This window comes from Peromyscus leucopus, chromosome 5 (assembly GCF_004664715.2).
Source record: "Peromyscus leucopus breed LL Stock chromosome 5, UCI_PerLeu_2.1, whole genome shotgun sequence".
Classification (NCBI taxonomy): Eukaryota; Metazoa; Chordata; class Mammalia; order Rodentia; family Cricetidae; genus Peromyscus; species Peromyscus leucopus.
Window position 1 is genome coordinate 56,241,138 of NC_051067.1, and position 16,561 is coordinate 56,257,698.

Below are 16,561 nucleotides of genomic sequence, written 5' to 3' on the forward strand. Positions count from 1 at the left end.
TTTTCCTCCACTGTCTTCTTGCCTTCCTGGTTTCAAAGTGGCCTCATGATATTCTTATCTTGCTGCTCTAAAGCTATTGTGTCATCCTTCCTCTGGTTGTTTTCAGATATTCTTTGGCTTTGATTTTATGAACTTAGATACAAATTGTCATAAATTAATTTTCTTCTTTTGTTTTGTCATATATCTCCCTTCACATTCTTCAAGTCTCCCCAATATGTCATTTTTCTCATTGTTTCAGAAATGGTTTCTACCATTTCAAAAGTTCCTGGCATGTTTGCTCTTTCTTCTTTTGCTGTTCTAATTACAACAACGACACACTTTTTGCAATGTCCCGTAGTTTTCAATGTTTTTGATTTGCAACATTTTCTCATTTTTCTTTATACATACGAGTTTCAGGATTCCCTACTGATATTTACCAAAGGTTCTTAGAATTCTTGTATGTGTCAGGGTATATGGACGAACTATCTTGGAATCAGAGCACATGTGTCTCCCCATCAGAGACCCTCACAAATCCAGGCTGATTAACTTTCCCTTGTTGAAGAAGTAAGGCATTTGATCCTCACCCAAGATTCCAGCCACTCCCTTCTTCCTGTATCCCCACCATGATGTGTGTAATTCTACCCCAGCATTGCCTGGCCTTGGGAGTTGCTCTGTAGGAAATAGAAGGTTAACTGAAGAGGACATTCCAGTTATGGTAAAACAAATTTCTTATTAAAAACATGAAAAAAAACCTGCATGTTGTCTATGTATGTTGTGATGGTAATTTTCTCATCTTGATTTCAGGTAAGGACTTTGGCCTGTGGTTTTGGCTTTCTTATGGTAGCATGAGTTCATCAATTTCTTCTTTATTGTGAGGCAATAAATGGCAGTTTCCAAGTTCTTGACTTAACAGACTTAAAACTGGAAACCTAACTTTTGGTCAGTAATCATATTTGGTCATATTTTGTGAACAACTCTGAGTGAGTTAGATCACACAACTCCTGAATTGTTGCATATTTTCCTTATTATCTTATTGCCTTAGTTATCCTCTAAAATTTAGAAGGTAACCTTTGTTCATGAAAGCTAGTTTAACTCAAATGGAGGGGGGGAAATGCTTGAAATGGGTTTCAATAAATTGACAAAGTTAAAACTTTTTTTTAAAGACATAGAAGTTTAAATAAAGGTCCCTACACATGAGGAAGAACATTGCTTTTTCCTGGAATACCTGGACTCCAGTTTGACACACATCACTAGATTGAGGGTGCACTGCAAACATAATACACTTTTCTTAGATATATTTTCCAAAGGATATTGATTCACATTTTCCAAGAAAAGACTGGTTCAGCTTGTCTCTGCTAAATCTCCCTTCATTAGAGTATTCATGATCCTTTAAGGCTGGTTTCCCCTCAGCTCCTCTCAACCCCCATCCCACCCACCCCCAGCAAAGATACTTCAGTGTCTAGGTTTCTGGAGAAACATTGGGACTCAAGGTCACCCTTCCTATGAATGGTTCACTTTCTACACCACAAGTGATATGCTTTTTTTGTTCTTGAAATACCAGAGAAAAACATTAATAAACACTTGATAACTCCTACTTCCCAGATATTTCTGTTGATGACATTAGATATGTTTGTAAAATGTCTTTTATCATTATATCCCATGTACACACATTCCAAGGAAATCCTTTTGGGATCCAAATGAGTCAGGAGAAGTTAAAATATGTGAATAATATAAACTGGCATATATAAATGCTGCAGAAAATCATTCCTTTATTTCTATTCAGAAAGGGGCAAATATATACTGTGTTTGCTTCCTTGCATATGGCTGAGAATTCAGCAGATCCAGGGTTGCTCAGAAGCATGGATTAGGGTGACTTATGGAATCATCACCACTGTGCACTCTTCCTCTATACTATCCACATGCAGGGACTTCCAGCACAAGGCATGACACAGGCCTCCATGTTAATATTCATCTGAAAATGGAAACTCAGGGTGGCCCTTAAAGCTAGAAAGACAAATAAATCATATTAGTTTTGAGTGACTTCTATGAAGTTGTTATGTGAAAATACAAAATTTTATTTTTTGGTAGTTCATACAGTCTACCTTGAACATTATTTTACAAATCGTTAAACAAAGCTAAATAAGTAATTCATATCATGCTCCTTTCCCTAAGTCTTATACAGAAAATAGAAAGTCAAAGTGTCAAATATACATCTATCAAAAAAGATATTTGGTTCTTTCAATTACAAATTCTTAACGAAAATAGAAACTGATCCCCTTGTTTTGAAAAGAACAAGCCAAGCTACACTCTCTGCACTAAGAAGTACTTCAGGAAGATACAAATGGATGGTGTCAATTTCATTTCAATTTTCCTAATTGATAAATTACTTGCTAGCTGCCTTCTACATGCACTATACTAGTCTTGATTCAAAAGTAGAAAGAATGGACTGGAAACGGCTGAGTAGAGAAAATGCTTTTGGTGCAAACAGGTGGCATGAGGTTTGATCCCCAGTACCCACATAAAGCTGGGCATGGTAGCATGCATCTGTAATAGTTCTCCATGGTGAGATGGAAAGTGGAGACAGGAAACTTCCTACAAACCCACAGGTAGCCTAGCATACACAGTAGAAATAAAGTACTCTGTCTCAAACAAGGTGGAAGGCAAGGACCACAGTCAAGATTGTCCACTGACCACCAGATGCATGCAATGGTACACTCACATGCACTTACCCACTTATACAAACAGGCACATACATGCACATGTCATACAAAGCAATACACAAAGATAAGCGGAAGACTGTTGCACATATGTATCCTAGAAGATAGCTATAGAAGATCACGAGAAAGTAATAGTAACAGAAGCTGTAATGGAGATAAAAAGAATTACTTATTAATTTTTCACATGAATAATATAAGTGATTGCTTGGTGCTTGGTCTTTTTGTAATATTTATCTGTTTTTCTTCACTTTTCTTCATACTAATAAAAGCATTAATAAAGATAAAATATATTAGCAATTTTTATATATGTTAGTGTACACTATGCTCATCAATTCTCATATTTATGTTCTTTTAGAGTAATTTCCCAGTATTAGAAGAAATACATATTCCATTTCTTCCCTCATTGATGTAATAAATATATCTTTTCCTGCCTTCTGATATATATGATATATTGATATATGTTTGTATATACATATATATAGATAATATATATTCATATATACATACATATGTGGTGATATTGTATTCCCCAAAATATTGTGCACCCTAATAAACTTATCTGGGGTCAGAGAACAGAACAGCCACTAGACATAGAGACCAGAAAATGGTGGCACACACGCCTTTAATCCTATTACTTGGGAGGCAGAAATCCATCCAGAACTCTGTGAGTTCAAGGACACACTGTAAACAGTCAGGCATGGTGACTCATGCCTTTAATCCCAGGAAGTGATGGCAGAAAGCAGAAAGGTATATAAGGCATGAGGACCAGGAACTAGAGCTGGTTAAGCTTTTAGGCTTTTGAGCAACAGTTCCACTGAGACCCATTCAGATGAGGACACAGATGCTTCCAGTTTGAGGAAAGAGGATCAGTTGAGGAACTGGCAAGGTGAGGAAGCTGTGGCTTGTTCTGTTTCTCTGATCATTAAGCGTTGACCCCCAATACGTGGCTCTGGGTTTGTTTTTATTAATAAGAACTTTTAAGGTTCATGCTACATACATATGTGTATATATGTATGTATATATGATGTATATATATATGAGGTATATATCAGATATATGCATATATATACATACATACTTTCTACTTCAAATGTATAAGATATATATAGCATGAAGGAAGAGTAAGGTTTCTTATTGACTAGAAGTCCCCCATCAGGTGGGACTGTTTTCTGGGACTATTTTCTACATGCTATAGTGTTGATTATAACTCTATTACCTATAACTTCTTGACCTTCAACATTGAGATCTCAATAGGCTAGAAAACCAATACCAAGTGAGCTATAGAATTCATTAAGCCAGTCATTATTAACACAAACACAGTGATTAGAATCTGAGGGGGGAACGTGCAATATGAAAGAAGTGGAGTTTTTAAAACCATTGAAAACATTAAATTGCCTGAAAACAATGAACAGTTTCACCTGGAGGAAATATCACAGACCATAGGATCGGTGGTCATGCATTTAATATAATTAGAGGTTAAGTAGGTGATATGTAAAATGATGTTGAACTGAAAAGGCTTCAAGAGGCTTGTTTAAACGCCTCAAGGGTAAATCACAGGACAGATGAATTGAGAAGCACACATGAAGCGCACAGACCCAGCACTGAAGACAGAATGTTCCCTGAAACCGGAGGAGAGAAGTAAGTGCAGTAGGTGCACCTGAGCCAGGGTCCACTCCTCCTGCTCCTGTCACAATGGACAGAATCCACAGGAGGCTAGAAACAGTTACTAAAGCATTTGTCTCCTTCCTGATTTAACGTGGCCTCTGTATTCCTTGTGTAAATTAAGGCAAATGATAACAATTATGTTATATTCACTTCAGAAAAAAAAAGTTGAGTAAAATAGGTTTATTGAAATTACTTACATGGAACCGGATATGTATCGGATATTTTTATTTAGGCCATCAAGGACTTTCATGTCCTCTGAAGTCAACTGAAATTCAAAAACCTAAAAAACAATTAGGAACTACGTTATTATTTTATACTGCATATTTGCCCATCTGCCCATTTCAAATGTACCAGACTGAATGGTTCAGATAAAATATTAATATATTAAAGAAATCTAGAAACTAAACACATGTTCATCAAAACATTTAAGTACATGATAAATACCAGGTGTGGAAATTAATTTCTGAATTGAAATGTACAGTCTCACAGACAAAGGTATTAACAAATAATCTGAAGAAGAAATATAAAAAAAATTTAAAAATCTGATAAAAATTTTATTACCCATTTTTCAATTGTAAGTATGTTTTAGTCAACATTTGAAATGATGACAGAATAATTCTGATGAAATTTAATAATAAGCTGGAAAGAACAGAGAATGACATTTTCAAAGATAATGGAGAAGAATTTCAGTGTGTTTCACACAGGAAAGCTTAACATCAGGTAACCACAAAGAAAGCCATGAATAATCTAAATAATGTAGAGAGAAAATCTCTTTTATAATAGTATTTAATTTAAGTAATGGGGGAAATGAGATTTAGGAATGAGTTGTTTAACAAAGGCAGAATGTAAGATCAATGAATTTAGAGAATACAAAAATGAAATAGACTACAAGAACATCTCCTCTTCTTTGTATCTTCCAGATTCCACTCCATACTAAATGAATTTAGAGCTGTTCACATTAGGATGTGGAAGAAATTGTTGCCACATGTCTTAGGGCATCAGTTGTATTTACAAGAAGGAATAGTGTACCTTATAGAAGATTAAACATGAAAACACATTATAGAATTCAGAAACTATTGTGGATTGTACAATACGAGGAACACTGGCTGGCGGGAGGATAAACACTACTGAGGGGAGAAACCAACTCCACTTAGGACAATGAAATATGTACCGTGGAGCAGACACCTCACTGCTCCCCACAAGCATGAGCAACTTCACTACGCAACAAGAGAGAGCCCGACTAAAATTACAATAACCTGAGATCAGGTCAGCCCACACAAATCTCTCACCATGAACTAAGGAGATGCATAAGCGACTTTTCAAAAAGAGCCTGTAGTAGGTGTGGATTGATTCTAGCACTACTAGTGTTAAGGGTATAAATGTTCTGTATTTGAAATGAGCAGAAAACCACTCTCAAAGGAGCCAAGATGTGAAAAGATAGTTGACATGAAGTGCATTCAAAGTGATTAGAGACCTGATCATTAAAATATAAATATGTATAGGGAAACACACATAATTTGAAGAATGAAAGTCACCTAGTCTCACCTGCCTCATTCAGAAAATGAAGAAAAGAGCATACCACTCACTTAAGGTTAAATTACCAATGTCATTCTGATATAAAAATCTAACTATGCTTCTAAGAAATAGGATTGAAAAACCCCTGGAGATGCCCTTAAAACACAAATGCGTTGTGATTCTGACTAGTGTTATAGTACTAAAAACCAAGTCCATTAGGACAATTCTGTGTAGGTGCCTAACAGCTGCAACATCTCATTACCTGTATGTTCTCTTTTATCCTCTTCTCTGTGAAACTCTTGGCTAGGACCACAACCCCACGCTGCAGCTGATAGCGAAGAGCAATCAGGGCTGGAGTTCGCTTGTATTTTTTTGCCATGGAACCAAGAACTGGATCATCCAAAAGAATGGGGGTATTGTGGTCTACCCTGGAGGGAAGGTAGAAATGTTAAATTCCTTCTCCTTAATCTTTCATTTGTTAGAAGACTTCTAATACATAGGAAGATCGATATATAGACCAGGGTTTTAACAAATTTAATGCATGGAACTATAAAACCATTATGGTCTTTTATTCTCCCAAAAATGAAAATTCTCCCTGCTTACAATTCATTACATAATGAACTCCAAAAAAAGTGTTGTAAGATTAAAAAAATATTTAATCAACCATGTTTTCCTTTGGTTTTATTCTCATTGTCCATATTACCATTTTTTTTCTCGGTGGCTTCCCAGAGCACTGTAAGCAACCAGAACTATGTCTTTTGACTTGCAGAAATCCAGAAGTTTTCCCTGGTTGAGATAAAGATGACATTCTACCTACAAATGAATAAAATAGAAACATACTAATTTACATAAAATTCCATATTTTATGTTACAAAGAAATGTTAAAAAATACTTAAAATGTGTGTTAGTTTAACCCATGTAATGAAATTTGAATTGAATGTATCACTATCAGGCCTGTTGTGGTGACTCATGCCCATAACCCAACACTTTAGGAAGCTGAGACAGGAAGATTGCAATGAACTTGTGGTCATTCTAGTCTATAATAGGTTTCAGACCAACCTGGGCTACAGTTAGAGAGTATGTCTATAAAACAAGCAAAACAAACAAACACACAGAATCAAAAGATGAAGAAGGAAGAGGTCAAAAAGGAAAAAATAGAAAATATAAACATCTTTGTAGTAAGATTTTTTTTTTTTTTACATTTATTTATGTATTTGGGGTTTGGTAGGTATTTGTGTGTATGTCACAGTGAACATGTAGTGGTTAAAAGATTTTTGTGTGGAGCCGGGCAGTGGTGGTGCATGCCTTTAATCCCAGCACTCGGGAGGCAGAGGCAGGCAGATCTTTATGAGTTCGACGCCAGTCTTGTCTACAGAGCGAGATCCAGGAAAAGCACAAAGCTACACAGAGAAACCCTGTCTCATAAAAAAAAAAAAAAAAAAAAAAAAAAAAAAAAAAAAAAAAAAAAATTGTATCACGGGGTCCCAAAAATCAAAGGGATTGGAGATAAGACCTTTTAACTACTGAACTATCTTGCTAGGTCCATGATTAGATAAAGTAATTGATTTATATTCATTGCACTTAGTGAGGAATTTCAGATACATCTTCATAAATATGTCATACATTTTGAGCCTATTCACCTTCTTACACTTCCTCCTCTACCTATGTATTACTCCCATTAATTGTTCCAGATTTACATGGTTAAATTTAGAATTTAGGATGAAGGGAAGTAACAGTTGGGGAAGTAACATGTCTGAGGGGAGTGAGCTCTATATCCTACTTGATGGATGTAAATACTAGTTTTTGCTATAGTGAATCATCACTGGTTCCAGATGTGGAGCAGGAAATGGACACGCTGAATTTTGATTACTAAATAGAAAACTAAAACAAAAATTCATAAGAATCCATAAGGGGAAGAAAAGAAACAGGTATGTGGACATGACAATAGTGTCATTTATGTATTTATTTATTTATTTATTTTGGTTTTTTGAGACAGGGTTTCTCTGTGTAGCTTTGCGCCTTTCCTGGAACTCGCTTTGGAGACCAGGCTGGCCTCGAACTCACAGAGATCCGCCTGGCTCTGCCTCCCGAGTGCTGGGATTAAAGGTGTGCACCACCACTGCCTGGCCTATGTATTTCTTGATATTAAGATGAAAAATAAGAAAACTCAGGGCAAATATTTACAGAAAATGAAAATGAATGATGTCTTACTAATGTGCAAAAAGAACTACAAGCAACTAAGGAATTCTGAGAGTAGGAGAAACAGTTTTCCCCAGGTAGGGGCATGCCAATCGATTATGTGGTACCAACTGATCAGTCCTAAAAACATATGCATATACAAGTAACATTATACAGACTGAGAAGCCTATATTCATAAATTTGTAAATATGTATGTGCAAACACACATACATATCTTTTTATAACAACAATGAATCAAAATAAAGGTTATGAACTGAATTTGAAAGAGGAAAAGGGGTACATGGGAGTGTAGCTAGAAGTTTTCCTGTGTCCCACCTGGCCCGTGGTCAGGACAAATCTCTCTCATCTACCAGTCCTGCAGCTGCTTGGACCCAAGTAAACACACAGAGGCTTACATTAATTAAAACTTCTCGGCCATTGGCTCAGGCTATTGACTAGCTCTTACACTTAAATAAACCCATAATTCTTATTTATGTTTAGCCACGTGGCTTGGTACCTTTTCTCAGTTCTGCCTTCACATGGGAGGGTTTGTGGATAGAAAAGGAAGGGAATAAATGAGAAGATAAACATGTAAAGAGGAAAGTCAGAATACCCCGTCAATGGTAATCATTATAGTAGCTTTCTTTCTCAAAACACTGATAATGAAAATTATAAAAGATTAGTTTCTCTTCTAGAAATAATTTTACTAGTTTGAATTTTTCAAAGGATGCCTCAGGTAAGAAATGTTACAGAGTAGCTAAAAATGAAATAATGATTTCCAAACCACAAAAATTGATGACTTACACAAAAATCATTGATGGATTCTCAAATATGACATGAAAATTGGTAATGAAACATGTACCAAATATGTATATGATTTAGGTCACTATTTATAATAAAGAAACTTTACCAATTACCTTAATGTTGCTAAAAATAACTCAGGAGACAAGGCATGGCACACTGAACTTGCTATTACGCTTTATTTAATGGCAGAAATCAGAAAAATTGAAAGATGTTAGGGAATAAGATCATCTTAAAGCTTCATTCTAAGTTTCTAAAGTTATTTCTTCCCTCCAATTGGCACCTGGCAGTAGTAGAGAAAGAAAGGAGTAAATGGGAAAGAATGGGGACTGAGGATCCCCACCTGATTGCACACAGGCTTGTACTTGAGCCCTGGCTTGTTCAGGATCATCTCCAGCTGCCTCCGGTTAAAGTTGGACACCCCGATGGACTTGGTCAGTCCTGCATCCTTACACCTCTCCATGGCCTAGACAGAAAGAATATGCCAAAATATAAACTAATATAAATGGAAGACTATAACATTAGAAACAACACTGTAAGAAAATGAAAATGAAACTTCTTGGCATTACTCCTTAGGAAAAACAAGAGTAAGGAAAATCATAGTATCATCCATGATGAGAACCCTGAGCTATCCTTGGTCAATTAGACTCTTTGTTGTCATTTTAGTCAAACCTTCCCTTCATTACTATTATATCACTGTCATGAATGGTCCCCAATCTTAAGAAACAAGCCCTTATAAAACCATTAGTTTTTACAACACAGAATGCACACCTCACACTCACAGTGGAGTTCTGCCCTTTCTGTACTTCCCATTGTGCTCTCTAATCCAAATACTCACCTCCCAGGTGGCACAGAGATCCACTGTGTCAAATATGGTTTTTCCATTCTCATCTGTTGGAAGATAATTCTCTCCTGGCTGGAATAGAGACAAATGTTAAACTAATCTCTCAACAGCTAGTTGAGAGCTATTCCTCACAATAGCAAAACTCGCTGATAGAGGGTTGTGAATAGGACTTCCAGCAGATGGGTGGATCACACTTCATGTAATACTTATATTATGAATGTAGAGTTGTAAAGAATGTCCTTGAACACCATAATTCTTTAAAAAAATACATAATTAAATTTTAATAAAGAACTAATTTCTGGGTCCTTACACTATCTTGTTTGTCTTGTGTTTCTATTCAATGCCACCTTCACTTAGGAATTGGACAAGAATATGATGGTGATCTCCACCAACAATAAACTCCATTTTTGGCCCATGGTAAACAAGAAATCTTCCCCATGTTTCCTTGCTTGTGAGTGTTTCAAGCCTGGCAAGTAAACAAAAGATGAAGAGACAAGGTTGTTACATTTTGTTGTGTTGCTTTCTTTTGTGTTTGTTTCTTTGTTTGGTGTGTGTGTGTTTCACAACTGTGAAGGTGCTGATTAAGGTTAGAAAATGTGTCAGGTCCACTAAAGCTGGAGTTATAGACAATTATGAACTGCCTAAGTGGGAACTGGAAACTAAACTCAGGTCTTCTGTAAGATCAGAAAGTGCTCTTAACCACTGAACCATCTCTCCAGTCCTAGATTGGTATACTTTCAAGATTATTTTGATGATGTAAAATACAGAGAAGCCAACACCTGTCAATGAACTAGAACTTCAAACTTCCTCAAGGCTAAATTTGTCACCAGTGGAAATTGCTGGGAAAAAAAAACTAATCAAATTTGGAACTGAATAGATTGCTCAATGGTTAAGAGCACTTGCTGCTTTCCAGAGGACACAGATTCAATTCCTGGTACCCACATGTCAGCTCTTAACTGTTTATAACTCCTATCCTAAGGGATTCAATGCCATCTTCTGAACTCACTGGGTACTACACACAGACATAGTGCAAAACACTCACACACATAAAGTAAAATTAAAATAACTTTTTAAAAAAAGTATACAAATTTAAAGTAATACACAGGTCAGGAATTGAAAAGCAGAGACACTTTTTAAGACTACTTATAATACCAAATCTATTTATTATGGCTTAAGGTCTTTGTTTACTTAATCCTAGCAACTCCTTTGCATAAAACACTTGGAGTATTTTCTAAAATTAACTGAATTATGTTTTAAAACTTTATAGAAGTTGAATTCAACCAACTAGGAATATGTTAACATTAAAGATAAAAAAATTTTGGTAATCCAAACTGCATACCTTCAGAGATATTGGGAAATGAATAAGGTACAGGTCCACATAGTGCAATTGGAGTTTCTTCAGTGACTGTTCCAAGCAAAATTGCACCAGTTCTGGACGATGAAAAGTACACCAAAGCTATGAAAGGTAAAGAATGGAACTAACATTCAATTATTAAATTTCAAGAGTTTGTTGTGTTACTTTACCTAATATAGAAACATTTTTCTACTGGTGTGACATTGATGACCATAGGAGAAACTATTCCTCTTCCTCTTGAATTTTTTTCATTTGATATAACCATAGACCTCCTTTAAATGTTTATTCATTGTAAGTTAACCTAGAAAATTACTCAAGTTCCAAAACTTTCATTAAGTAATAATAATGTTCAATAATAATCATCAAAATTACATTTTGCTAAATCAATAAAACATTTTAAGCATCTAATACACTATAACTGTTCTTGCATATAATTCATTGTGGTGTGCTGTGTTAGGTTAACATATGTGAAGTAACTCTGACTTCACCCATAACTATTGCTTGTAATGTAAATAACCTCATTAACCTTATGTAAAGTTCCTCAGGATGTACCAGGATTCCCAAGAACACTAAGAGAACAGCTACTTTATTTAAAAAAAAAAAAAAAACAGCAGCAATGAAGGAATTATTCTCTAGAACATCTTATTTAGTGTTTCCCTAGGTCTAAATAGCCATTTAAAATTGTTCCAGAAAGATAGATTGTGTTAACAACCACATAATTGGGTGGTCTACATTTGCTCACTCTGCATTGTTAGTTGGGGTCTCAGGTCTTTTTAGTAAAATGGTTGATGAAGGAATAATTGTTGCCATGTGCACTTTCAATCTTCACTAGTCATCACAGGAACAAGGCACAATGCTGCTGTGCCTGCCTGAAGAGAAGCTGAATAAAAGTGTACAAACTCAAAATAACCCATAGAGGGTTAGAGAGATGTGTTAGCAAGAGTGTACTTGTAGATAGTCCTGAATTGGTTCCCAGCACCCATTTGGCAGCTACACAATGTTCTTTAAGTCTAATTCTAGGGGATCTGATGCCCCCTTCTGGTCTCTGTGGGTACACATGGGTGAAGACAATATAACCTATAAATTGAGTTGCTGGACAATTTTGCTAAATGGGGAATATGCATTAAGAGTATTGTAAAATATTATTGTAAGTTAATACTGAGATGTAGATATTTCCAGTCTCTTTATTTCAATATCCTCTTTGTAAAGTTACATAACAAACAGTATCATCTCTAAGATATTTTTAACTGAGTCAGCGTAAGAAAAAAATCAAAATATTTACATGGCCTGGCCACTCACACTGAAATCATTGCCTTCAGCAACAACAAAGCCCTCAATATCTTCATTTGGAAATGTGAAGCTTTTAAAAATGTAGTTTGGTTTTTATGGGAAACCACTTAGGAAAGAAAGACCAAAATACAAATATAGAACACATAGCCATGTGCTACATAACAAAGTTTTGTTTAGCAGTGAACCAAATATGCAATGGTATTCCATAGACTATTATTGAGCTGAACTACTCCAATTGCCTAATGACTTCAGAGACATCATAATGGCATAGCATAATGAACTACTGAGGTCTGTGGTGATGGTAGCAGTTTCAGAAAAGTATAGCATACACAATTATATATAGCCCATAATAATAAATGATTATAGCTGCTAATAACTTATAAATGTAATTTCATATACTTCTTACTGTGCATAGTATTTCTGTTCTTATAGAAACAAAATCTTTACTGAAGAAAATGAAAATCTAATGTGATTATCCCATCAACTCAAAGGGGATGAACTCATGTCTATTTTTTTATATATCTGAATGGAAAATATTTTGAATATCCAATTATATCCTAGTTATGGGAGAAGGAACACATTATAGAATTATATACATATTAGGTTATGGCTACATACTAAATATTCATATTTATATAATATGTTTGATTATTGTATAATTTTACTTATATAATTATATCATATATTATAGAATTAATTATATCTTGTTTAACACCAAAAGTGTTTTCTTATAATAGTGCATCTTATTGTTGAAAAAGAGTAGTTTTCAAAACATTGAGAAGTTTTATAGCTATTCACGCAATCCCCCCAAAAAGCCAGTTTTTCAGTCCATTCTAAATCATGCTCTCACACTCAGAAAAAGAAGATAGTTAACATTCCACTGATGAATTTAAAGACATTGATGAAAAAGCTAAAGCTTTCTCTATGTTTAGCATTGTATGCAATAATAAGGGTCAATTTGTACATTTTACCAACCTTTGTTGTATAAAATATATCTTCCCTTTTCACAGTGCCTTCTGCAATCTTGCTTCGGATGGCCAGTCCCACCTCCTCTTCATTTTGATACATAGAAGCAGAATCAATATGGCGGAAACCAGCATCTATAGCTATTTTGGTGGCTTCTGTAGCCTTAGTCTTGGGTACCTAAAAGAGCAACCCAAAGCAGCATTTAGAGATAGATGTGACTTAGAATTTTTAAGGTACAAGAATAAAGGAAACATCTTGTTCCACATCAAGTTTCCCTGTGTCTTCAGTGAGGTGTCTTTTTGCAGAGAAGAATCCAACCAAGTTTATCTGGACCTCTCCCACTGAGTCACACGAGTGGGTACCCCAGGAACCAGGCAATCTGTCCAGTCAATTACAGGTCAGTCATTGGCATTAGGGTCTGCACTGATACCTCAGGAACTGTTATGTGCTAGAAGGATGCCTAGGTATATGAAACCATAAAATTTATACAGGAAAAAGGGCATGAGATCACATAAAGAAGAAACACTATAGAATCTCTGATGAGCCTTCTCCCGGCGAAGTCACAGAGAATACATCAAAGTCCCTAACACTGAATTTGCAAAATACAAGAGTTTAAACAGAAACTTTTTAGAGTCTCCATTCCTAAGCTGTTCATTTGTAGCTTGTTAAACAACCCCTAGTGCATCCCAGATGAAAGCAAATACACGTGAGTCCTACTGTTTGCATAGGCAGTTCATGGAAAGCTTTCATCCTTGTTATGAAATGGGAAGATGTCAACATTCCCAGGGATCATCTAAGGTTGAGTTTGTCAACAGGAATTGAGTAGACAGTAGTATGATGTAAATTATTTTCACACAGCCATTTTATCTGCACAAAAATAAAAACTATCAGCAAGATGTGTACTCAAAGATTCATACCTAGGAAATTAAGGATATCACATAGAAAAATATTCGGGTACATGCCCTCCTTTAAGTTACAATTTTGTATTTTGTTGGAAGTTGTGATATAACTAAAAATAAGTTTTCCTTTTGCATGGCTAAATTTTAATTAAAAATATAGAAGTGCATTAAAGGATGAAAATGAAATGGTGATGAAGTAAACGTATAGGAAAATTGAAGGAAATTCAGGAAAAAGTAAATATTTTCCCCAATGTTCATTGTCTTAGTTAAAGTTTCTGTTCCTGTGGTAAAACACTCTGACCAAAAGCAACTTGTGGAGGAAAGGATTTATTTCACCTTACAACTTTTAGGTCACACTCTATCACTCAAGGATGTCAGGGCAGAAAGTCAAGGCAGGTAACTGGAGGCAGGAGCTGATGCAGAGGCCAGAGAGAATTGATGCCTAATGGCTTACTCCTTTTGGCTTGCTCAATCTATTTCTTATGGAACCCAGGACCGCAAACCCAGGATTATACCACCCACAGTAGACTGGGCTCTCTTATACCAATCACTAATTTAGAAAATTCCCTACAGCCAAATCTTATGGAAGCATTTTATTAACTGACATTCTCTCCTCTCAAATGACTTCAGTTTATTTCAAGTTGACATGAAACTATCCAGCACATGAAAAGAACAGTACAGTTTTAAAATGAGTAAATATGTAAACACACTTGTTGATAGAAGAACTGGAGGAGACCAACAAGCATTTTTTAAAAGCCCAATTGTCATCAGAGACGTTTCATCCTGCAACTGGTGGAAACAGATGCAGAGACCAATTGCCCCAGCTCAGAGAATCCTGCTGAAGAGAGACAGGAAGATTGTAGGAGCCAGGGGGATCAAGGACATAACAAGAAACCCCACAGAATCAAATAACCTTGGTTCACAGGAACTCACAGAGTCTGAACTGAACCAGGGAGCCTGCATTGGACTGACCTAGGCCTTCTGCATATATGTGACAGTTGTGTAGCTTGATCTTCTTAGGGAATTTCTAACAGTGGGAGCAGGGGCTGTCTCTAACACTTTAGACATTCTCTCCCCTCAAATGACTTTAACTTATGTCAACTTGGCAAAAAACTATCCAGCACACGAAAAAGAATAGTACAGTTTTAAAATGAGTAAATATATAAACACACATGTCAATATAAGAATTGGAGGTGGCTAACAAACACTTTTTAAAAGCCCAATTGTTATCAGAGAGGCTTCATCCTGTAGCTGGTAGAAACAGATGCAGAGATCAATAGCCCCAGCTCTATTCCTCATACTGTGTCACTTTGCTGAGCCCCAATACATGGAGAGGTGCTTAGTCTTACTGCAATTTGATACGCCGTGTTTTATTGATATCCATGAGAGGCCTGCCCTTTTCTGAACAGAAATGAAGAAGCAGTGAATTGGGAGGTGGGGGGCAGGAGGTTGTTGGTGGGGAGGGAATGGGATGAGAAGAGAGAGGCGAAACTGCAGTCGGGATGTAAAATAAACAAATAAATTTAAAATGAAATAAAAAATTAAAGAAAAAACATAGTCAGTACTCAGTATCATTGGTCATCATGCAGTGCTCTTGATGGCTTCTTTTTATTCTTTCTGCCTATTTGCGATAGAGAGAAATGAAAAGAAAAACTAGTGCTCTCAATAATCTGGAGCTAGTTTGTGGATCAGTCCTGATGATGAGTGCAATCTGCCTTGTCCTCCCACAAAGAATAGCTCTAGCCTGGTGAAATGGAGAAGCAGATTAGCCCCACAGTATCACATCAGAACTAAATGACTGCATATATCATATCAGCCCCACTTACCCAAGCCAAGCTCTCTATTTTGTTGAACCCTCAGCCCTTTCTGCTACCATTACCTCTTGAGGTGCATAGGTACCAAAACCCAGTACAGGGATGAAGTGACCATCACTTAGTTTCACTGTCTGCTGTTTAGAATTCATGGCTTCTTGGTCCTCCAACGGAGAAGTTACTATTTCTTCTTTCTTCACAGAACACCAAATACAGGCTTGGCCCAGCCCCAGATCACTTGTAATGAGTAACCAGTAGGAGGGGAAAATAAATTTCGCAGGTGGACTGTGGATTGGGGAGGATGGGAACAGGAGAGATCAGGTGAGGGGGAGGGAGGAAGAGAGAGTACTGGAAGAGATGACTGAAACGGGGGGAGGGGGCATTTCAGGGGTGAGGTAAAAACCTAGTGTAATGGAAACTTCCTGAAATCTACAAGGGTGATCCTAACTAAGACTCCTAGTAATGGGAGATACGGAGCCTGAACTGGCCGTCTTCTGTAAACAGGCAAGTCTTCCAGTAGAGGGACTGGAACACCAACCCAG

The 16,561-nt window shown here is 36.3% G+C and overlaps 1 protein-coding gene across 1 annotated transcript; it reads right to left on the reverse strand.

Moving 5' to 3' along the window:
- Window positions 1-1,724: 1,724 nt before the first annotated feature.
- LOC114708030 (estradiol 17 beta-dehydrogenase 5) lies at window positions 1,725-16,244 on the reverse strand. The gene is made up of 9 exons (XM_028890994.2): window positions 16,088-16,244; window positions 13,319-13,486; window positions 11,039-11,155; window positions 9,694-9,771; window positions 9,199-9,321; window positions 6,580-6,689; window positions 6,139-6,304; window positions 4,559-4,641; window positions 1,725-1,983 (listed from the first exon to the last, which is right to left on the reverse strand). Exons 1-9 carry the CDS (start codon window positions 16,169-16,171, stop codon window positions 1,941-1,943), a joined length of 972 nt encoding a protein of 323 aa, XP_028746827.1. The 5' UTR covers window positions 16,172-16,244; the 3' UTR covers window positions 1,725-1,940.
- Window positions 16,245-16,561: the final 317 nt, after the last annotated feature.